The sequence below is a fragment of the Amphiura filiformis genome, chromosome 8 (assembly GCF_039555335.1).
Source record: "Amphiura filiformis chromosome 8, Afil_fr2py, whole genome shotgun sequence".
In the NCBI taxonomy this organism is placed as follows: Eukaryota; Metazoa; Echinodermata; class Ophiuroidea; order Amphilepidida; family Amphiuridae; genus Amphiura; species Amphiura filiformis.
In genome coordinates, this window is record NC_092635.1 from 56,654,944 (window position 1) to 56,680,155 (window position 25,212).

At 36.9% G+C, this 25,212-nt stretch overlaps 1 protein-coding gene and 1 long non-coding RNA gene across 2 annotated transcripts in view; both read left to right on the forward strand.

Moving 5' to 3' along the window:
- Positions 1–25,212, forward strand: part of LOC140159268 (uncharacterized) — a 486,168-nt gene that overhangs the window by 40,829 nt on the left and 420,127 nt on the right. The gene's annotated exons all lie outside the window — the stretch shown is intronic.
- Positions 1,488–20,626, forward strand: LOC140159262 (uncharacterized). Its single transcript, XM_072182675.1, has 5 exons — positions 1,488–1,903; positions 11,433–13,095; positions 14,566–14,745; positions 17,386–17,497; positions 19,661–20,626. Exons 1-5 carry the CDS (start codon positions 1,528–1,530, stop codon positions 20,612–20,614), a joined length of 3,285 nt encoding a protein of 1,094 aa, XP_072038776.1. The 5' UTR covers positions 1,488–1,527; the 3' UTR covers positions 20,615–20,626.

Sequence of the window (25,212 nt, forward strand, 5' to 3'; positions counted from 1 at the left end):
GGACCACTGCATAAACGTGTATGGTTAATTTTGAATTTGGACTGATATATTTACAATAAAAACACATTCAAAATGTCGGTCGAATTCACTTTTATGTTATCTACAGAAGGTGTGAATTATCCTTCATGCATACATCACTTTAGATCTGAAATCGACTAAGTAATAATGATGCACGGGCAATTCTAAAACAAGATCTTTTGCACAGACTTCAATGGGATTTGAGAAGTTAAGTGGCAGTTGAAACTCGCGTGATAACACTTTTACAGTGCATGATGGGTCTTCCTTAAATCATCCTCTGAGTGTACACCACATTTCGCCATAATTAATTCTAGAAACGCTTGCTGTTAGAATAAGAAAAATTTTAATGCTAAATTATTGCACATTCTAGGGAAGCGTGGTTAGTGTTTTGAAATAACCGAGTGAGAGGGTTTTCAAGAAAATATTTTTCCTGTCAAAACTGAAGCATCCTCTGTATAAAAGAAAATATGAATATTAACTGCACATCATATATAACTATTCGTGATACCCAATTGTGGCATATTTGAGGTCGTTTATGAGGCAGAGAATTTTATTTCAATTTTATATACGCCAAAATATTTTTTTAATTGAGCAAGAATAAGGATAGAAAAAAACGTTAACAATTCCATGTATAAATAACATTAGACCCGGCAAAAGATTACTGTTTCGTTTTTAAGGTATTCTAATCTTTTATTTCCCGAAGAAACATTTGGGGTCTAAAATGGATTTTTTATGTAATTGATAAAAACATCGAACGTGTATACAAGAAAAATGGTAGGTTCCTCTATAGTATTTTACTGACCATGCTAATGTACTGACACCGTGCGAGCACATGTCAAAATCGATATAATGTATTGACCATATAGACGCGCATTTATCATTTATTATTGTCGGATTAACAACAATTGAGCGCTATTAATACACATTAATGTTTTTAGGCAAATAAAATTCCAAAATATGGTACGTTTTCTGCTTTTGCTTGTCACGTGGTAGGCCTATATTGAAGTTGCGATTATATCTTCAAATAAGTTTCAAATGGATTCCATCAAGACAAGTAGCCGAGTGGTCTAAGGCGCTAGGCTCATAGAGCATATCCAAAGCGGCGTGGTCCGCCGTGAGTTCGAACCCCGCCTCTGCCAAACTTTAATAGAAGTAATATTAAAATTTAACTTTTTTAAAATTTCATATTGGGGAAATGTGACTGGGAGAATTTATGTATGGCGTGGAGTGGTGTGCTCTGAGTGATAACACCGGGAGTGCACTTTCCCTGCTCATACAGAGCTCTGGGGCCAGCAGCTCATCCCGGGCAGCTCATAAATTAGTCTCCTCCGCAGCCAGTTTGGTTACGCTCCCTCTCTGTTTGTGTGGAGGGAGCGGAACCAAACTGGCTGCTGTGGAGACTACTCATAAATGCGCCCAACAAGAGCCAATCGGGATGTTTTTGTTTATCTAGTTTCGTAGGTTTGCCGCACCCTCATTAGCAAAGAAACGTGAATACCGTGCAACAACATGGCTGCTGTAGCAGCAGTTGATCAGTCAACAAAAACAAATGGGATAGAAACAAAAGATGAAAATGGTTTTTCAGGGAAGAATCTGAATATCATGATTCCCAGATCAAATTTCAATGACATGACTCGGGCTACAGAAAGCATTTCTTTGCCTACGAGTCCCGAAACACCAGGTAAAAGAAGGCGAGTACAGCACGACTATCGAAGACTGTCAAGTTCAGGGTATTTGGAGGAAGAGTATGGGGATTACAGGCAGCGATATAATTCCAGTACAAGTGACTCGGATCTTTCCCCTTCCCCTGTAAGGCCGCCAAGAATTCGCTCAATAAGTGGCAGTCGTGGAGAAAATGATAACATATTTGCCAACTTGACTACAGGTAAAGCCAACTGTCATGCTTGTCAACAATCAATGTCACAATGTGCATGTGCATGATGTGGGGGAGGGGATGATGTGATATTGATTTAAAAAAAATCATTTCATGCATGCATGATTGACACTTGACAGTCATTGTATTTTATATTTATAAAATAGTTAATTATAGCCAAGGCCCTAGCAAAATATCTAATTCTCAATCATGAGCATGATGAAAGGATAGTTCACCACGTAAACTTATGGCTCAAAATTCGGACCGCTCGCCAATAAGTTTACTGCTTTCTATGTTTTGAAATTTGTTGACGTTTTAACGATCCCCGATTCCCGGTCGTTTATTTTAGCCGTGTCACGTCACATGAAAGACGCTGTTGGTTACCAACCAAAAAAAAAAAAAAAAAAAAACCTCGATCGCCGATAAGGCTAATGGAATTCGATTGTTAGTTTCCTATTGACCGCCCGCATCACTTTTTCAATTTGACCAAAACTTTCATTATTTTCATAAAAAAGTCAATTATTTGAAAATTGAAATGGAAATAATCAAAATTGAAACTCTAAAAATGTCTGACATCCCCTGCTGATCATAATCAGCAGTTTTTCTTAGTTGTAGGGGTAGAGGATGTAGTAAATAATGGAAATTTAAGGATTACCTCATCATGTTTCTAGTGATTACAAAAATTGCAAATTTCTTTTCATTTTTTGTGGAAACAAATTCAAATCTTTTCTCAATCTGTTGCAAAATGTCTGTAAAGATGATTTAAGCATTAATACCGGTTTTGAGATGGTCTTTCATCAACAATATATACTTTGGTACTGGTGGGGAACCTAAATTTGGAGAAAGCTGTTCATAAAATCATTGATTTTGTTGACATAATGGATAATGAAAAGAGACCGAATAATGAATATAATGAAATAGCGACCTCGTCCTTTTTTTCAAACATCCAATCGGAAACTAATAATCGAGTTCCATTGGCCTAACGATGTGATATGGGACTTACATAGGATTACACAGAGATATTTCTTGCCAAAATTTGACCATTTCTAGGCAAGTTGGCCCTACTTTGTCTGAGATATATGAAAAAGGACAGTCTTAAGTAAGTATAAGTGCAACGCTTTTGATGTTTTGATGTTTTGGGAGACTGGGAGAGTTCAGAACAAAAAAATGATGGAGCCTATTCTTGACTGTGTAATATTCCTTCAACCAGTTGCCGTGCGGTAACAGTCTTATACGATGGACAGATAGTATCAGTTTGTGAATGAGGACATCGTATAAGTTCCTTGTACTAGATGAAAGGATATACCTTAGCAAAAATATTGTGGAATAAGCAATGTGCCATCTACATTGATGTACATGATCTATTACATCATCTACATCACCAAACCTACCTTCCCTAGCATGCTAGCGAAGACTGTATTTGAACCATGATTGGTCAATTAAGTAAAAGCTGTGTTGCGCAGGGCTGTCAACTCTCACGCATTGTGCGTGAGTCTCACGCATTGGGTCAGTTTCTCACGGTCTCACGCCAAGGTAGTATAATCTCACGCCTACATGTAGGTAGTAAATCTCGCGCAAAAAGCTGGTAAATGAGTAAAATCTCACGCATCGTCATGAATAATTTGTTGCTCCTACCCCACCCCCCACCACCCCTGCTTTTCACATTCCATTGGAGTCGACAAATCCCGGTACGACTCTGTCTCACGCCAAGCAATTCCAAAAAGTTGACAGCCCTGGTGTTGCGTCGTAACTTAACTAGCAAACTAGCATGGTCTTCGTATTGTATGCTGGACGAAAACATCTTGAGCATGCCCAAGTTGGCTCTCATGATCGAGAATTGGATATTACTTTGCATAAAACTTATACCGGTCGGCATTTAATAAACATGCAGTGTTCGATTTACCAGAAAAAAGTTACTTGCATTTGTGCAGGTAACATAGAAAATCTACCTGCACAAAGTGAAAGTAACTTTAAAATAAAATTTGAAGTTTGTGCCGTGAAACTAATCATCTTTTTGACAGATGAAAATTAAAAATTGGTGTCATTTTGTAATGGGTATGGCAGGTTCGTTTTGCATATACCTGCATACTGCATATTTTTAGAGTTTCTTAGTGGTGAGTAGGCCTATATTAAAGCTACATTATTTGGAGGGCATGTTTTGGTGATGTTGGTGCGAACTTTGTGGTGGTGGCGTGTATGGAGAGGGGTGGGTGTGTATGCACTTCCGTTTAATTTCTTGATATTTTTCATTTTGATAGGTTAATGAGTGTTATGTTTTAACTTCGATAATATAAATTGGGGGAAAAAAGAACCCAAGATAGTAGATGCACTGTCACCTTTATCCAAACAAACTTACAAATACTTTCCTAAGCTAACTACATGTACATGTATATGGTCATGTGTCTTATGGTGGGTGGGACCCCAAAATACCTGGTGATGTTACATTTTTCTCTCCTCTTTTTAAAACTTGTTGTCACAGGGCTATTCTTGGTCCAATTGCATCAAGTTTGGGCTCATTTATACAGCCTGATTATTCTAATTTTCAAATACATGTTTCTCAATTTGGAATTCATGCCAATTTGTTTAATTAGTGAAAAATACCAAAATGTTTAACGAAGATAAACCTGGTGGATAGCGGTGGAGGATAAGCGGTGGAGTAGTATGGCACTGTGCATTCTCTATGGGAGACATGGCATCTTTTTGAATTTTAAATTATATCATTGTCAAATTGTGTGCTATACTTGCAAATCATACCTCAAATGAAAGCTTGATCATTCATAATCAGGCCGCGACAAATTTTATTTTTTAGCTTGCCCGATCGGGCAGGCAATTTTTTTTTTATCCAATTATCCAAAAATTGGTTGCCCGAAATTGCCCGAAATTAACCAATATTCCCGGCAACAATTGTCGACAAAGTCACATACCGTACACATCGTGCAGTGCAGTGCATAGTACCGTAAGTGTGCCGAATTTGCTAGTTTCATTCTTACGGAAATCCAATACTTTTCTCAGTTAAGTTGATAAATAAATGAGTATTTATGAAATGCATAAAAAATTAACATTTCATTCAATTATATCACTGTTTGTTTCTTACATGTGGATAATAATGAGTATTTTATGTGAAATTTTGTCAGTAAAGTCACGGCGATAAATTTACGTATTTCGCCAACCACTAGTACATCTCAATCTCAATCATATGCAAATACATGGCCAGTTGACGTCATTGACGTCATGATATTTGCACGAAACAGGTTCTATAATTGGCCAAACTTCCAATACGTCACGTGAACGGCATGATGTTCATTAGCATATATACATACATGTCTGCAAGTCTGGTGTGGGATACGAGTGCCTAGCGAAATTTGAGTTCCATTTCAAGAAGTTTTCTACTTTGTTTTGACGTTTTTTTACTTCTGTGAAAACGCCAAGTTGGACAGAAATACTCCATATTTTAAATCATCAAGCTTTAATTGGTTTAAATTTAGACTTGCCCGATCGGGCACAGCTCTTCAGAGTTTTAATTGCCCGACAAAAAATGTTATTGCCCCGGGCTATCGGACAGGCGATTTGTCGCAGCCTGTTCATAATTCTGATTCAACTATTAATTTGATCTAAATCGTGTTTACAAGTATTCACTGAGAACTGCAAGTCACAAGAACCTCAATTTTTCCTATTCACTTACACACAAATGTCAAGATTTTCAGTCACAACATATGTTTTGGCTTTCAATTGTTGTATCTTGAGAATTATACACCCTAAGATAGGAAATGTATACATTTTTGGAAAGCTTTTTACCCCAGGAATTCAAATATATGCAGTTAAAATAAATGTAGGATACACTCTAAAGAAAATAAACGGTTTCAAAAAGTAAGTCTCCCCCAAGACATTTTAGTATAATCCAAAAGCGGCTTGATCAATTCTCTTGTTTTAAAGTTTGGAACATAGGCTGATTAGTTATGCATCAAGTGAGCGGTTTTTTGTTGCTACTTTTTATCATCTTCATTGCAAAATGCAGTCATTTACGATATTTTCGGCCAAAAAAAAGTTGCATTTTTCTACATGTAGGCTTTTTATGCTTGAATTTGTGTTTGACAATTTCCCCCTTTAAGGGATCTGGAATGAGCGTTTTGAGCGTTTCGACAGTATTTTTTGTGGGACATGAGAGCACATCAGACATATTGAATTGCATTATGAATACGAAGAATGTCTTTCTGATATCAAATAATTTTCATTTTTTGAAATTCACGAATCTATAAATAATACAAATTTTTCACATTTTTGATATAATAACAGTCCTCGAAGTAAATTTTATAAATCTAATGATATATTCTTAAAGTATATGTAGCTGGGAGGAAAAGCCGACGATCAATTGAAAATTTTGACCTTTCATATTGAAGATATGGATTTTTTTCCGAAAAAGACCTTTTTTTGGTGTTTTTGGAAAAAAAATCCATATCTTCAATACGAAAGGGCAAAATTTTCAATTGATCCCACCTACATACATTTGTATACTTTAAGTATAAATCATCAGATTTGTAAAATTTACTTCGAGTACTGTTAAATATCAAAAATATCAATTTTTAATTATTTGCCATAAAATGTGTATTAATGTACATTGCGAATTTCAAAAAATCAAAATTATTTTATATCAGAAGGACATTCTTCGTATTCAGAATACCATTCGATATGTCTGATGTGCTCTAATGTCCCACAATAAATACTGTCCAAACGTTCATACCCCTTCCCTTAAAGTGAGTGAGTAATTTAATCAAAAAGAAGCAATTTAATTAAGTTTAAGCTTTTCCTGATTTAGGTATCACACATTCAAAAACAGTTTTTATGGTTCAGTGAATATACTAATTTGAATGCTGCAGCTTATTAATTAATGTCTTTCAATAATGAATAGGCCTTCCTTCATGTGAGATGGCTTCCAAGCACCGTTCTTCTCTGCTGTTGGTCAAGCTGGTTCCCCGCATGCTGCAGGATTTGCTGCAAAGTCCTTTAAGGTGATGTGGTCCCTCACTTGTCCGCTTGTAACAAGTTGAGTCTTGATAAAGGTCATCCATATAAATGTTTTTTGAACCATTCAACCAATGAAACAAGTGTATAGGGCCAGCATAAAAGATCTAACCAGGAATCTGTTGGTCCATTGGATAAATTAATCAATGAACACAAGATTTATCATTGAAGTACATGTGACAGTTGTTCCTTCCCAATAAATTAAATTAGAATGAAAAACTTGTTAAATTTACTCATTTTAATGCATATATTACAAAAAGCCAATTGAGAAAAGTGCAACTTTTGTTGCTGAATAAAATTTCATAAATGGCAATATGATTACTCACTGAACCATAAAACATGTTTGATAAGTGTAAAAATTAATTCATGAACATCTTAAGGGCAGTGTAATGGGAGAGAACATGGACCTTTTCGAGCTTCATTATTTCTGAATTGTATGTCCAAAGTATATAAAACTATACATTTTTGGAAAGGAAATGAGTCAAGGAATCCCATGGTGACGCCAGATTTGTTCAACAATCTCAAGTTTTTGAAAAAATCACAAAAATTCACTTTTTTACCCCAATGTTTTTGTGACAACTTAGAAAAAAATCCGTTCGGAGTAAAAAAAAATCAGTTAGCTTTTCATGAAGAAGAGACATGAACTTAGGGAAGGTTTTTTATTTTTTGAAATTCGTCTCTTTTTGATATATTGAAAAAACATGTGAAAAAAGCCATTTTGTCACTCTATAAAAGCTAAAAATTGCACATAATGGTACATATTTTTGTTTAAAACAAATATTTTGAAAAAATGAAAAACCTTCCCTAGACTTTGATGTACTCTAAAGGATAGTGCAAAAAGTTTACCCTTTGCTTGCATATTTTTCGAGTTATCTTGACACAAAAATCACGCAATATTGTCAAAAGTGAACTCTGAGAAATCGATGTTTTAGTAAAAAAATGTCAAAATTATGCACAAAACGTCCTTAAATTTTAAAACGGTAAGACTTTCACACTTGTAAAAGCTGTATCTGGTGCATGGTCTAAATATGCATCTTTTGCACCAATGAATCTATAATCTCTGCTTTCAGCGCGCCAAAATTCAAAATAATTAAAAAATCTAAGTGGCATTTTGACTGCAAATTTTTGTTTTGTTTACACCACATTTCCTGGCGTTAACAACATACCGAATGCGCCTTGACTGCGTTGGACATACGCGGGTAATCACAATATTTTGCATTCGCGCATTTCTGACTCAGTATTTCCCGCCAAGTTACTAAGCTGTCTTGAGCCATGTGACTTTTGAGAGTTGAAAAGAGTGATATAAATCAAGCAAAAATACGAATAAATATTAGAAAGTTGTATTTTATCAGTTTCAAGTGAAAGAATACATCTTAGTGTTGATAAATCAAAAAATCTCAAATTTGGTCGTGGACGAATGTGTCTTCCATTACTCTGGCCTTAACTTAAGTTATTTTAATAAAAAACAAAGAAAAATATAGAAACATTCCTTTTTGATTAATTTTATTCAAGTGAAAGAGGTCTGAAACCAAAAGTCACGCATAAAAAGCCTATATGTAGAAAAGTGCAGCTTTTTTTTTGGTCCTAAAATTTTATAAATGGCTGTATTTCTCAGTGAAGATGATAACAGAACAAGAAAACACCGTTCACTTGATGCATAACTAATCAGCCTATGTTCCAGGGCGCACACCACTAAATAATCGCCCCATTGAAATATGTGTAGAAACACCAGTTTTCGTTGCTCGTTTTGAGGCCTTTTCGGCGCTTTTTGAGAAATTTAATGATAACCAGTCAATTGCAAATCGATGAAAATTTAACATATGTTTCAATGTATGGGTAGTCTTTTGACATGCTCTCAAGACTGCAAACCTGTTTCTGCCCAATTTTTAATACGCGGACCTATTTTCTCGATAATTATAAAAATGTGACTTTTTGTTGATTCAAATTCATGCACAGGCTTTACACTTTCATTTAAGCTACAATTCGCTACTCGTTCTGATTATTAGTCCAAAGAGCAGCCCATAATACCTCAAAAACTTTCTGTATTTTACCGGAACTCAGTAGGGTTGCACAAATGGCGCATTGATTTAGTGGTGTGCTCCCTCCAAACTTAAAAAACAAGAGAATTGATCAAGCCGTTTTTGGATTATACCAAAAATACTTAGGGGGGACTTATTTTTTTGGAACCGTTTATATTCAAAAATGTAATCAACATTTTGTGCGTGAAGTTAACATATATTTTCACACCCTGTATCACCACTTTGGTCATTCATAACATAGCAAAAGTATAAATTTTATTCAAGCTCATATTGTTGCCTGCCACAAAATTAGATTACATTTGAGGTATTTCCATATCAGTAGCAAATGCAATAAATTATGAATTTACTAGTAAAATTAATTTTTTTCATGATCAATATCACCCTATATATTTTCTTACGCACCCTGTATACCAACTTCATTTTTGCATTGTTGGTTTCCTTGGAACATAAGCTTTCGTATGTGCCCCACCATATGACACATGACCATATGGTGTATCTGAGACCGTTTCGTTTTTGTATTAAAATGCATCATTGCAAACAAGCAACATAGGCTTAGGAACCGGGGGGCTTGAGGGGGCTCAGCCCCTCAATAATTTTGGTGCGGGGGCTGGAATACCTTTCAGCCCCCCCAATAATCCTAGGTGAAATTAAAAATTGTGATAAAATAGAGGAAAATGGGTCTTTGTGACCTATATTTTACAAAATTTTCTGACTGCGAGGGGGGAAACCCCCATCCCGCACCCCCCAGTGTGGCCACACATTTTTTTTCCAAGTTTCGCCCCCCCCCCCATGTTGAAAATCTTCCTAAGCCTATGAGCAATGTATTGTATCATTGTTCTCAACTATAAAACAGGAAGTAACTTTACTGATGAGCCCCTTTAGAATTGAATAACAAAAACAGGCAGCCTCACCTTTTATCAAATGTTTTTGCATCCATGGCACCATTTTGGGCAAAAAAAAAATCAATGCTTCAAAATAATTTCTAAAAGTTTAAACTGACTTTTAGCACAAAAATCCAACTAACCTTGAATTTTCGATGTGTGACACATCTTCATCAGAAGAAGTCCTGTGATGTTGTGATGGACTTGCTCTTTTGTTGATCATTGGCGACTTTTGGTCGAATGAGGGCGTTGTAGAGGGTTGGCAATTCCAGTCCTTGATCACGATTTAGTTCTGGTGTTTTCTTTTTTGATCTGGAGCGGGTGTACTCAAAATCATCCTTGGCTAAAACCTTGGTGGAGTCCCAGTCAATATTGTGGCGAGATTCGGTTTTATGCTCTGCGACAGTAGAGAGTGATTAAAACTGATAAACTGGGCCCGGATATAAAAACATAGTCTAGTGTTTTTTTCAAAAATGTAAAAAAAAACCACATTTTTTCAAAAATGTCAAAAAACGCATTTGGAGCCAAAAAACACAAATTGCGCCGCAAATAATGCAATTGCGTATTCTTAGCAGCCCTAGCTAATGGCAATTTCAGGATGATAATTTTTAAATTCCAAAACATTAGTGCTTTATTTTCTTGAACACAGAGTGAGGAGAAAACATCACACATTTTTTTAAATACCTTTTTTAATCTGCAGGTTGAAAGGGGATCATAAATATTCTTGAATATGAAGAAATACGGGGAGAGACCCACTGTAAATTCCCATTCCAATTTGCGGTAAAAAAGGTGTTTTTTTTTCATTTCAAGGCGTGGATTTAAAAAAATAATAATAAAAATAAAAAAACGCATTTCGCATTTGACTTTTTAGACCTGCTACAGGAAACAAACACAGGAAACAAACATGTTTTTTTGGCCTAACAGCCCTTGTAATTAAAAACAGTCACATCAAAAGTGTGGACTTCAAAATAATACTTTTCATGTTAAAAGCGTAATTTTATCGATTTTATTTTTGAGTTATCAGTTGTTAAAATTGGTCAAGGCATTCAGACTTTAAGTCATGATTTAGATGTTCTTTATTTTGTCATACATGATTTCATCCATATCATCTTTTGATGCGATTGGTTAGGCCCTTCACAATTGATTACGAGTTTACTGTTCAAGATTTTAAAAATAGGACGAGGTGACTTTTAATCATTAATTATCTATTATTTGCTTTATTTAGTATTAGTTATCACAACCAATTATCAACCCGTTTTGACTGGAGCCGGCATTTAATTATTTCATTACTATGCTTACTTTTACACATAGTATAAGGTGCAGTTATGCTGTTTGTTTATTTTTTCATCATTATTGTTGATATGATTCATGTTAGAAAGTAGCAAGTAAAAGTCAAGCAATTTTAAAGGACAAAATGCAAAATATAAATAAAATAATTAAATATTTTGCAATTTTCAATTTTGGACGTGGGCGCGGGCGGTTAACAGTTAACTAAGAATTGATTGTGAAGAGCCTTACATTCCATTCATGCATGACTTTTTAATTTAAATTGGCAATTTGCAAAATACACATAATTTGATACTTTTGCTTTATTTTTTCCAGGTCCAGATTGCCTGGATAAAAGAAGTCAACCATCCAGCCGAGTGGAGGTCACTTTAAAGCCATTGTCAATGTCAATACCAATGGCAGAGCAGGCACAGGCATTGTCTCCAACGAACACCAAACCACCACCTCTATCAGTTAATAATCAAGACAATCCCCTCAGGCAAAGTTCACAAACACACAGGGAAAGTCCACCAACAGTATCATCTTCAAATCAAACCACAGGCACATCAACAGCATCAGTAGCTGTAAATCAGCAGCTGCCCGTGACAACTACAGCAATACCTCCCGCAAATATTGTATCAGCATTATCACCACCACCACCCCCACCAGCAGCAAAGAGAGAGCTTCTTCAAGAGAGTCTGATGAAGAATGGCAATTCCAGCCTTTTGAAGAGCAGCAGGTTGGAGTCGAGAATTGTGAAGAAAGATGGTAGTCCGGGATTGAAAATTCATATACGGAAGGAAGATCTGTTAAGGGTGAAACCAAAAAAGCACAAGCACCACCATCATCATCATCACCACCATCACAAGGAGAGGCATAGGGACAGAGAGCATAGTCGTCATCATCATCATAAACCAAAGATTGTAAATGAAACAGCTGATGTTGTCAGTAATAAAGATGTCAACTTATCAGCACAAACTGATGATGCAAGAAGCAATCAACTACTTCATCAAGGGCAAACTGCTCGGACTGATAATGCCAATGGGGAAAATCGATTAGGTGATGGTAAAGCAATATCACCACCAGTAGAAAATCGATTAGGTGATAGTAAAACAATATCACCACCTGTGGAAAGTCGATTAGGTGATAGTAAAACAATATCACCACCAGTAGAAAGTCGATTAGGTGATAGTAAAGCAGTATCACCACCTGTAGAAAGTCGATTAGGTGATAAAGCAATATCACCACCAGTTGTTACTAATGGAAGTGGTGATAACTTGGCTAACTGTCAAGAAGTACCCATCATCGCACCTGCACAAAAACAACCTCATCTCTCAGGTTCTGATGCCGATCACATGATCAAGCAAAAAGATAGTTGGACAAGAGCAGACTCGGCGTGTGAGTTTGATAGACTTATCCACATTGAGAAGCAAGCCAACGGCGGTGCTTCTGTTGTGCATGTGTATTCAGATGAGATTGCCTATCTGAAAGGTGAAGCGCTTGAACGATTTGTCAATTACTACTTTCAGATTGTGTACGGCGAGAGCAGCCCAGGTGTAGCTGACCATGTGATGGGTATTGTGCATGGTTCCGCTGCGTATCTACCAGATTTTATCGATTATTTTGCAATCAAACACCCCAGTACCATCGTGAAAACGCAGCCTCTGGGAAAATCGGACATAGTCACCACGACGATGCCGCAATTCCAGCAAGATGTGGCACGGACATACTGTAACGGGACTTTCCGTACAGGGCCTCTGCTTCAGCTTAGTTTAGTAGGTACAGTCAATGAAGAAGTTGGTGATTTCTTTGAGGACTTTTTGGATCTCTTGGAGTTGAATCCATTCTTAAAATATTCTATGCCTTGGGGTAAGATATCCAGTGTTGAAGTGGAGTCGAGGAAAGAGAGCAATGATGGGCCTATTTTGTGGGTGCGACCAGGGGAGCAGATGGTTCCAACAGCTGATCTACCCAAGTCACCTGCGAAGTCAAAGAGAAGGTAAGAACAAAATTACATTCATTTGGGCGTAATTTCTACATTGTTCCTGGGTTTACTTTATCGCACAAATCATGTGTATATTTACACGTTCACAGGGGTAGCGCTAGGTCGCGTTTTGGGGTCCCGGACCCACCAAAATAGAGTTCGGACCCCCTGTTTTTCAATTTTCTGCAAGTTTCAATCTATCGCTATTGCAGACATACTATTTATGCTGCATTTGGGCAACTCGGACTCACCAAACTCTACTCCGGACCCCCTACTTTTTAATTTTCTGCAAGTTCGGGGGTCCCTGTGGACACTGGAGTGTTTAGTTCTAGCGCTACCCCTGCACGTTCACACACTATCAGTATCCCTTAAAATGCAAAGTGAAAAGCCCAACACATACAAAATCTTGAAAATGTGCAAGTTCATATGTATACACGTATATTCAATTTGATATTGAAAAACCCGATATTTTTATCTAGTAGTGATAGGCGATGAAAATATACCCTTATTATAGACCAAAAAAATTAATTGATTGTGTTGCCCTCAAGTGGGAAAAAAATGGGAAAGTTGGGGCTGTCGGTCAATTTTCTTTTCTTTTTCTTTTTAAAAAAAAATCTAGAACAGTTTTTAAAAATCCCTACAAATATTAAATAATGCTTCTTCCATTATGGAATTTTGACTACTGGATACTTGTTAGATAATCAGTTTAAGACTAGTCTTTCAAAACTTAAATTTTAAGTGAAAAACATTAATTTTTTTCTACATATCTGTGAAAATCTTCATTCAAAACAAAAAAAAAGCGACCCTGATTTTTCAAAATTTATGGTCGGTGAGGGCAACACCACAATTTATTTTTTTGGCCTTATTATGAGAATGAACCATGGGGTTATGGCCTTAGAGCTAGTGGGGCAGGAGTCAGTAGCAAATAGTTTTTACCAGCGAAAATTTTTGGTTTTTGGTCTGTACCCCCTCCCATCCCCCACACACTTTTTAGATTCTTGAGCGTCCTGGAAAAAAAAAAAATTGACCAACAATTCAGTGACATTCTAGGGTCTATGTTGAGACACACATTGTTAAAATAAAAATACCTTCTGGGCAATGTTTTATACCCTTGCAGATGAAAAATGCACAATTGAAAGGGTACCGTACAAAAAATGTGGAATATACCCCTTCAGCAAAATGCTTTAAAAACCGGAATTAAACCCTGCATAGTTCCATGTATTTTTCTATTAAATTGATATTCTGAAGTCACAATTTGCATAATATCACATCTATTCCCTTCCAGTCATCAAAAATCCCTTTGGGCGTTAGGGTTAATACATGTAGAGCATGTGCTTTCCAAATAGTGCCATTCATTTTGCAGGCAAACTTTAATACTCCTTATACATGTACATGTACGTAGAGCAGGACATGTGATTATTTGGATACAGGGTTTGCTTTTTACTTCACCACATGTACATGTTTATGCATCATAATTTGTTACAGATCGGGCTTAAATGAGCTGAGAAATCTTCAATATCTTCCTCGTGCATCGGAACCTCGTGAAGTGTTAGTAGAAGACAGGACACGATTCCATGCAGACCATGTAGGACAAGGGTTTGATAGGCACACCACAGCGGCGGGAGCTATTCTCAAGGCTGTTCATGGTACAGATGATTCACAACTGTAAGTTTGAATTTTCACTTGACTTTTCACTTGGACGAATCACATAGTAAAATGCAGTTAGGGTTTGCAGTAGTGCCGTCGTCGACATGCCTTATGTCGACATCGGCACGTATCCCGAAATGACGACATCAAAAAAAAATTCTAAAAAAAAAAATTAAAAAAATGCCAATTTTTTTTTACAAAGTTGGGTTAAGTTGTAAATTTTGATTACCTTTGCTTCTATTGAACAGTCAGGGACACATTGAATTAGTATGCATTGCTAGCTGTTCAATAGAAGTAAAAGTAATTAAAATGTACAACTTTATCAAACTTTGTAAAAAAAAAATTGGCATTTTTTTTTTGAGTAGCAATATTTCTCTGGTTTCCAGCCTTGAATAACAAGTCATTTTGGGCCTATAACTTGCTTTTCTGGCCAAAAATATTTTTGAAAATAAAAAAATAAATTTTTTTATTTTTTTTTATTTTATTTTATTTTTTTAGAATTTTTTTTATGTCGACACACTGTTGACGTCGGTATACGAATTATATCGACATGTCGACATTAAAAAACAGTGCCGACGACAGCACTAGTTTGCAGGTTTTTGCAGCAGGTCATGTATATGACAGCGTTCAAGATTTGACTTACGTTTGGCGGACACGCGTGTGAAAAAAGTATTTAGGGGTGAAAAGAACCAAAATTCTTGAATGTTAATATGTTTCCAAGGGTAAAATGTCATCTAGTTTCAGATTTTGGCACTTAAAACTCCCTATTTTTTATAGATTTTGAGAAAAAATCATTTTTTTGTCCGATTTTGGCCGAAAATGGCCATTTTGGGGTGACAAAAATTTTGACTTGCAGATTTCCTGTGAGTATATGAACATGAAAACTATCAAATAGAGCCTAATTTTCTATTCTAATTGTGTAACAAGGGTACAATTGTGATATTAAAAGCATTGAATGAGTTCCATATATTTCTTTATTTTTGTAGCAGGGGTAGAAACTTGAGGGTTCGGGTGACAATTGATTTAGAAAAAAATACAATATTCGCATCATTTTCAATTTGAAAATGCCATATCTCCACAATGGTATGAGCTATAGGGATGCTTTAAGTGTTTTTTTGCTCAGTATTTCATTTGCTAAATGGTGATATAACAAACAAGTAAGCTAGATCTACAGAAAATAAAATAACTTGCAAAATGCTACCCCCACCCCTAAGGATTTTGAGGGCGTGAAAAAAGTCACGGATTTTGCAAAAAAAATAAGTCCTTCAAAATTGTGAGGTTTGAGGCTAAACAAAAGACATGTTGCCCTTACCAAAGCCTCCCTCTAGAGCAACATGTTTTTTGTTTAGCCCTGAGTATCCCCATTTTGAAGGACTTATTTTTTTTGCTCCAATTTTTGCTCAAATTTGGGGACTTCGGGCAGAAATATGCCTGTACAGTGCTATGGGGAAAATTTTCAAGTTGATAATTATGCATTTTTATGTCAGATTCAGTTTCTACACAAAATTTCACCCCAGAAAATGTTCCTTTAAGTAGGATATCTTTCACTTTAAGTTTCCACCATTCTGTCCTCCAAACGCAAGTCAAAGCTTGAATGCTGTCATATGTACAAAAATACTACAAATGTTTGTGATCCAGTCAGATCCACCAGTTGAGCTCTTGCGCCTCTCTGCAGAACTTTTGTTAGTGGATGTTCTGTGCTGGGGATCATTCCTGCTCTTGGGTGCAGAGAATCCACTGTTGGAGTTGCTGCGATCGGAAAAAATGTACCGCTACTATAAAAAACTGTGCTTGAGCAGTAACTCATGACTGTGGATTCTCTACTCCCCCTGGCGCAGCAACGATCAACTATATATAACACGAACATTATTTTGCTACCAAGTGCAGCAACTCCAACAGTGGATTCTCTGCACCCCGAGCGCAGAACATCAGCTACTGGAAGTTCTGTGGAGGGGCGCAGGAGCTCCACTGGTGGATCACTTATATAACTCCGCAGGTGGGAAAAAACATGTTTTTTGCTGCTTGGCAAAAACAGTTTTTGCCTACAAAATCTAAAAAAGTGATAAATAGTTCACTTTTTTCATCTCAAAACAAATTATTGAGTTACAAAAATAATTTCCTTGAGTGTAACAAGGCCAGATTTTGCTAATAAGTAACATATTAACAAATTGCTCATGATACCAGGGGTGATTGATAAGTTTGTGGCCTAAGGCAGAATTTTTAGGAAATCATACATTTTTCAACAATCAGATCCCTTCTGTGTAGAAGGTGGGATCTTGGACCTCCAGGAAGTGGTCCACATCATCTGACAGAAAATGGCGACCACCAAGTTCCTTCTCCAACTTCGTGAAAAGATAGCTGGTCACAGGGTGCCAAATCAGGAGAATAGGGTGCGTGGTCAATCTGTTTGAATCCATATTGCTGGACTAGTGGATTATCACCGCCATGTTCGGCAAAGAGATGTATATCCAGCAGCAGGAAGACGTACATGTCCATTAGTTGCTGTGTGTATGATTGCATGCACTTGTGTAGGAATACAATGTGTATGCAAATCATGTACATATAGCAGCTACATGAATGGATACATGTCTATGTGCCATTGAACATTGATTTGAAGGATGCCCGTACATATCTTTTTCTCTTCTTTTTCCTCAACAGAGGTACATGTATGTACCGAGATGTGAAAGATGTGATAGCGTTTGACGCACGCAACTTTTTTGATGTAGTGCAGGGTTTACAACTTGACCTCCATGAACCACCTGTCTCACAGGTAAGAAATGATCAGTGATGATTACATGTATCTCAATTTATAGATCTACAGGTGCTCTATCTACATACAGTATCCCACCGATACTTTCACTAACAAAAAAGCTTTCAGAATAACTGCCCTCACCCACAAGAGATAACAATTATGATATACACATTTGACTGCCATGAGGGGCATGGTTAAAATTATAGGCCCGCGATGATCTCAAGACTATGCTAGCATCTTGGGTCATATGGTTTTGAAATGATCAAGGGCTACAATTTATCTGTGTCCTGCATTGTTGAATTAAGAAAATAAAAGGGGTTGTCCCACGGACAACCAGTTTGTAATTTCTGGTTGTCCACCAAAGTTTTTGGTTGTCCGTAAGCTGCCACAATCTGAAACAACTACATGTGACCAATAAAGTGGAGTGAGTGTAGTCAATTTATGAACAATTACTTTAAAAATATTTAACAGTTCATCAGTTGTGTCAGGTTTGAGCAAACTAACATGCTGAAAAAGTGACTTTTGGCTGTAGATCTTTGGTCATTATTTTCGGTTGTCCGGTGCATGTTTTGGTTGTCCCGGGCGAACGGACAACCAAAATTTCGAACACTGGTGTCCTGAATATAAAGCAGTCAATAATATATACCAGGTGTCATGGTTGTAGACAATGATTAGATTCCAGGCAAAGCTTCTCGTCATCTGACAGCACTAAGCCGCGTAATGTTTGAATTAATGGATGTACCCACAGATCGACCATGCCCTTCGTGTGGCCAACAGGCACATGAGCATCAAGCAAGTTTATGCCCTCAACCAATCAGATTACGGAAATCTGTATGATAGCTATGTGACATGATCAAGGTGAATGAGTTGGATGTCGCTAATTGTTTTTGAGATATTGGCAAAAACGTTCAAATTCTTTTGTTTTATATTGTTTTCAGCCGTTGATAAATTTGCTCATAACTCAGTAACCAGATGTCCGATTTTGATGGAGTTTGCATCAAAATGTAGCATTCGTAAACTGCCAGAGAATGATGTAAAAAACTTCTAATTTAATATTGCCAACAAGTGAATCATTCCCATTGATCATGTCACATATAAGGCCAAAAAAAAAATTGTTGTGTTGCCCTCCCAAGCCTAAAATCTGGTAGTACAGCCAGCCGGATTTCGTTTTTTTTTTTTTAACCAGCTCAACCATTTGATACCTACTATTTCACAGTAACATGAGTAAAGAGAGGCATATGCATAATATTGGCTGTATTTCATACCCAATGTTGAATATTTTATTGAAGTAAATATTAATATTAAGACCCTTCACAATTAATTCTTAGTTTACTATTTAAAGACTTTAAAAAAGGCATGAGGTAACTTAATTATTAGTTATTTATTACCGGTACTTTTTATTTTCTTCATTTTGAAACAAGTGGTCACAGCCCAATATCAATATCCTGCATGGTACATTTTGGCACTGCAGATCATATTGCAATTATGGTTGGTTTTATACATTGATAATTTAATATATGTGTTATTTGTTTGTTCAGGATTCATGATCAAAGTAAGAAAGTAGCAAATTAGTGTAACAAAAATGTAACAGATAAAAATCAAATAATGAAATATTTTGCAATTCTCAATTTTTGATGCGGGCGGGAAATAGGAAACTCCAAATCAATTGTGAAGGGCCTAACATCCATGTTATTGGGATTCAATGAGTAAGTCCTACTATCCAATTAAAGTGCTGGCTTGGGGCACAATCTTTTTAGTGAACGTCAGGGATCCGGGAATAGGCTTGGGGGTACATGTATGTTAAAAAAAAATCATTTGTTAAAGAAAAATTACTAAAAAAAATAATTTTTTTTTTATTGGAAAAAAAAAACGGGCCCCGATTTTCGCTGATTTTGACCCGGCCGCGGAGGGCAACACAACATTTTTTTTTTTTTGCCTAATCACTGTTAGGTTTTTGAGTTAGGAATAGGATTAAAGTTTAAACTAAGAGACAAAAGTCTGGGTTAGGATTAGCATTGGCAACCACTATTCTGAAGTTGTTCCATGGGATCTTAGGCCAAATAAGGAGTGTTCTGTGTTGCTCAATACAATGTAAGTATTTGATCTAACCAAAATGGCTTGTTTCTAGGCTTATTTCTGTGAAAAATTAGATAATACAATTTTTGTCTGTTTTACTTGCAGTGTGTGCAGTGGGTGGAAGATGCAAAACTGAATCAACTCAGGCGAGAGGGTGTCCGCTATGCACGAATTCGTCTTCGAGATAACGACATCTATTTCATCCCTCGGAACATTGTTCACCAATTTAAGACTGTGTCAGCATGTGCCAGCATAGCATGGCATGTGCGACTCAAGACGTATTATCCCGAAGAAACAAAACAGGAGATGGAGAGTGAAGAGAGTGACAATAAAGATTCTCAGGATGCAAAATCTGAAGAGGTTATGGAAAAACCAATGGAAACAGAAATGGACCAAGGCGATGTAAAGAGGGAAGATGCAAATATGGAAGTGGTAGCAAATGAGAGAAAAGTTGATAAGGACTTGAATTCCGTAGAAACAGAAGGTAATAAAGAGGGTACTAAAGTTGAAGTTCAAGAGAAATCGAAGGCAGAAGATATTCAAGACAAATCCAAGGTTGAAGACATTCTAGAGAAATCCAAGGTAGAAGTTGGAGAAAAAGCTAAGATAGAAGTTACAGAGAAACCCAGGGTTGAAGTCAGAGACAAATCAAAGGTTGAGGTGCAAGAGAAAACCAAGGTAGAAAGTAAAGAGAAATCCAAGGTAGATGGCAAAGAAAAGTCCAAGGTTAAAGGCAAAGAGAAATCAAAGGTAGAGGTTCAAGGGAAATCCAAGGTAGATGTTAAAGAGAAATTCAAGGTAGATGGCAAAGAGGCATCCAAAGTAAAAGTAGGAGACAAATGCAAGACAGAAGTGAGAGACAAGTCGAAGATGCAGGTTAATGAGACATCCAAGGTAGAAGTTCGAGAGAAATCCAAGTCAGAAGTTACAGGGAAATCTAAGGTAGATGTTCGAGAGAAATCCAAGGTAGAAATGCTAGAGAAATCTAAGGTAGATGTTCGAGAGAAATCCAAGGTAGTCACAGAGAAATCCAAGGTAGTAAAAAGAAATCCAAGGTAGTTAAAGAGAAATCCAAGTTAGTTAAAGAGAAATCGAAGGTAGTTAAAGATAAACCAATTAAAGAGAAATCCAAAATAGTAGTTGGAGAGAAATCCAAGGTAGAAATTCCTGAGAAATCTAAGGTAGTTAAAGAGAAATCCAAAGTGGTAGCTGGAGAGAAATCCAAGGTAGAAGTTCTAGAAAAATCCAAGTCAGTTAAAGAGAAACCCAGGGTAGTTAAAGAGAAATCCAAGGAAGTAGTTGGAGAGAAATCTAAGATTGTAGTTGGAGAGAAATCCAAGGGCAAAGTCAGAGACAAATTAAAGGTAGAAGGGAAAGAGAAACCCAGGCTAGAATCTAGGGAGAAATCCAAGGGAGATGTTCAAAAGAAATCCAAGGTAGAAGTCAGAGACAAACCCAAGGTAGAGATTCAAGAGAAACCCAAAGTTCCTAAAGAAAAATCCAAGGTAGATGTTAAAGAAAAATCCAAGGCAGATGTTAAAGAAAATTCCAAGGTAGATGTTAAAGAAAAATCCAAAGTAGATGTTAAAGAAAAATCCAAGGTAGATGTTAAAGAAAAATCCAAGGTGCATGTTAAAGAAAAATCCAAGATAGATGTGGATGTTAAAGACAAACCCAAGGTTGAAGTAAAAGACAAACTGAAAGCCAAGGTTGAATTAGGAAAGAAATCCAAAGAAGTGGCAGAAAAAGCCAAGGTAAATGTACAAGAAAAATCCAAGGTAGAATGTAACAACAAAATAGCCAAGGTAGAAAAGGAGAAATCCAAAGTAGATATTGCAGCAAAAGCAAAAGATGAAGGCAAAAGTAGGAAAGCAACTACCACAGATTCTGTACGCAGGACAGATTCCCCACACAAGACGGAATCTCCACGTAAGACAGATTCTCCTCACAAGACAGACTCTCCACGTAAGATGGATTCTACACGTAAGAAATCAGAAAGGACTCCCAAGAAAAGGGTGAAAGATGAAGCCAGATCAAGTACAAGAGAGTTGAGCAAGGACTCATCTGTGAACAAATTGAAAGAAAACTCTGAAGGGTCAACCCTGAAAGAGAGCAAGGAAGAGGTTAGGAGAAAAACAAGGGAGTCAAGTAAGGAATTGTCAGTTAAGAGAAGAAAAGAACAATCAGAAGGAAGTCGCCTCAAAGAAGTAAAAGACGATAGAGGGAAAAGTTCTAGAGAGACCAGCTCCGAACCTCCAGCAAAGAAGATCAAAAGGAGCACAGAAAACACTGAACAGATTGGTGTTAAAGAAGAACCGAGAAGAATAACAAAAGAGGCAAGTAAAGAACCTAAAGCATCTCCCATTAAGAAAGCGAGGGATATACCAGAAGGAACTCGCCCAAGAAAAGTGAAGGATGACCTGAAGAGGAGAAGTCCTAGAGAATCAGGGAAAGAACCATCATTGAAGAGAACAAGAGAAAATTCTGATAGTACTCCCCGAAAAGATGTCAAAGAAGAGCTGAGAAGAAGCCCCAGGGAATCGGGAAAAGAGTCGCCATTTAAAAGATTCAAAGAAATTTCTGAAGGCACTGTGCAAAGAGAACTGAAAGATGAATCCAGGAGAAATACAAGAGAAATGAGTAAGGAAGTGACAGTCAAGAAAGTGAAAGAAAATTCAGGAGGTAGTCTCCAAAAAGAGGTCAGTGAAGAAATCAGGAGAAGGCCAAGAGAAATGGTTACAAGTAAGGAAACGCCGGTAACGAAATTGGAAGATATTGCTGAAGAGATACTTCACAAAGAAGTTGAAAGAAGTCCACAAGAGACAGAATCTGTAGACAAGACAATGGAGGCAACTTCTGAAGAGAACCGCCCAAACGAGAGACTGGTAGAAGGTGCCCAGGATGACGCGAAACTAACAATACCAACGGATGATGACATGAGTGTCACAAGAACTGTTGAAGACAGGAAAGAGGCGGGAAAAGATGTTGTAAAACCTGATCAGGTGATGGAAAACATGGACACTACGTAATAAATACGGGAATCGAAAATTGTAATGTTGTTATCGCAATCAAGGGTGAAAATAAGCAGGCTACTGGTCTTGTTTTAGGCTCATGAGTTGCTTACTGTAGCCCAACGCCAGGCTACACTTTTTGTGCTAAATCTTACCCATCACCATGCAGTCTATACATATTAAGATACCCAAGAAATAGGAAATGGTGAATCAAAATGGGGTTTCTCTGCAATGTGATGTCAGAATGTTTGAAAGTAGACTATTGAACTGTGCCATTGAATATTATATGTAGACCATTTTGGCTTAAAGACCCATCCAGTTGACCAGGCAAACTTACAAGGGCAACCCAATTAAGTAAGCTTAAAATATAATCAAGTCAATGTTCACCTATATACCACCAAACTTTACACAGCTCCCAACTTACATTAATATGTTTTCCAGATATTTGGAGCAGCCTTTGAATTCTGACTGTTACTGATGCAAAATCCTGTAGACTAAAGTGAGTCCTGGTCCTGACTAATTTCAGGTGAAGCAGGACTTTATTCCCAAAGTCCTGGTAGAAAAGGGTCTTATTTTCACCCTTGATCACCAGTAGCTACCAGTGTGATCTGCTTTACTAGTTTGTAAGTTAGTAAGGGTATGAAGTAAAATGCCACAACATAATTTATATATTTATACAATGTATGTATATATATGTTGGGCGATTCCAGTTGAAATCCACACACCCCCTATTGAAGACATGACCTTAATCTTCAACACAGGGAGTGTGAATTTCAAATGGGGTTACCTGGATGGGTAGCTGCATTTGAAATCTGCACCCACTGTGTGGGAGATTAAGGTCATTAGGTGATGCATGGATTTCAACTGGTATAGCCCATTGTTTAACAGAGAATGCCAGTCTTCAAGAGATTATGTGATGTCAGGAAATTAGTAAGACATTTAAGTAGAAGTTACAGAGCAATCCAAGGTAGAAGATATTCAAGCAATTTAGCTGTGCAATTTGATACTGCAAATTATGCACTTACATGTACCAGGCCCCGACAGTGTTTTCAAAAATGACTTGCCCAGTTGATTTAGATCAAAAAGGTAATTGATGGGATATTGCCTCCTCACTTTATGACCCATCACTTCTCAAGAGGAGTATGATGATGGTGATTGGTGATCTGAGCAACAAGTTTTGTCAGCACCCTTCAATTTGATCACATCTGTCATGTCATTGCCTCTGCTCTTGTACCAAATGTTATATAAACTGAGCTCAAAAAGAAACTTATAATTTTTCACAAGGTCATATCTTGAAATCCTGTCCATCAAATTGAACCAAAATTACACACAGATTTACTTCAATACTCTACTCTTAACACATGTCAGTAACCAAGCAGTTATCCAACTGACACAACAGCAAAATGCACTGACATGGGACAGCTTCCTGGACCACATTCACAGCCCAGCCCTGTTTCATGAAAAAAGTGTATGAAAAGCAGAAAGCAGCACCGTTTTATCATCTGTGCAAGGATCTTGTGTGCATTCTCACAGATTTTTTGTCCTGGGTGCCAAATGTTGGGCTGTGAAAGTGAAGGAAGTCCAGGAAGCTGTCCCATGACAGTGTATTTTGCTGTTGTGTCAGTTGGACAACTGCTTGGTAATTGACATGTGTTTTGAGTAGAGTATTAAGGTAATCCTGTGTGTAATTTTGGTTCATTTTGATTGACAGTATTTTAAGATATGACCTTGTGATTCACAAGTTGTAAAAAATTATAAGTTTCTTTTTGAGCTCAGTTTATAATATAATGGAGGTTACTTTGATTTGGTGTCTGTATCTAATGGTCGGAAGCAGACTCAATGTGTTACTGTTATTATTAGTCCCATGCATGATATGCAAACATTAGGTTTGGCAATAAGTGATAATTGCAGAATATAATATTATTTTCTTGTTTCAAACTATTTTAGACAACTCTTTTTAGCTCTACTATATTTTTGGTACATGTAGTATGCATTGTATATGTATGAAAAAAAGTACGGTATTAGATTTTGTCGCTTGATGCAAACCGAAATTGTAACACTTGAGTTTTAATATTTTATGATTACCATACCATACTTGTACATGTATGTAGATGACTGTTGTATCTACATGTTATGTAGTGTTCAAAAATAATGCAACTGTCCAGCAACTAGTATTAAAATATAGTAGAAGAGTTTTTCGCCATGATGTGGCAGCGACGTCAGTGTGTATTTCATTGGGCGCAGGTTCAAATCACTAGTGTTCTCTCAAAGCGCTGGCGTACACATGCAAACCAGGGTCAGAATTTTGTTTCACAGTGCGAGAATCAATCTTGACTCTTGCAGAATAAATTTGCTGGAATCATTTGATTTAAATCAACTAAATGTAAACTATAAAAGTTTGCGAGAATCAACTTTTATTCACACAAATCTGACTACGAGAATCTTTGTGAGAATCGATTCTCGGATTCACACCAAAATTCTGACTCTGCAAACGTTTTAAGACACCGCATAGCTGCTTGATCAACGTGCTGACGTCACTGCCACATCTGGACTAGAAATTGTATAGTTGTTTTCAATGGTAAATCACCAAAAATCATGCAAGGGATATTTAATTTATGGTTGAACTCAGAATATTCCACACCTGCT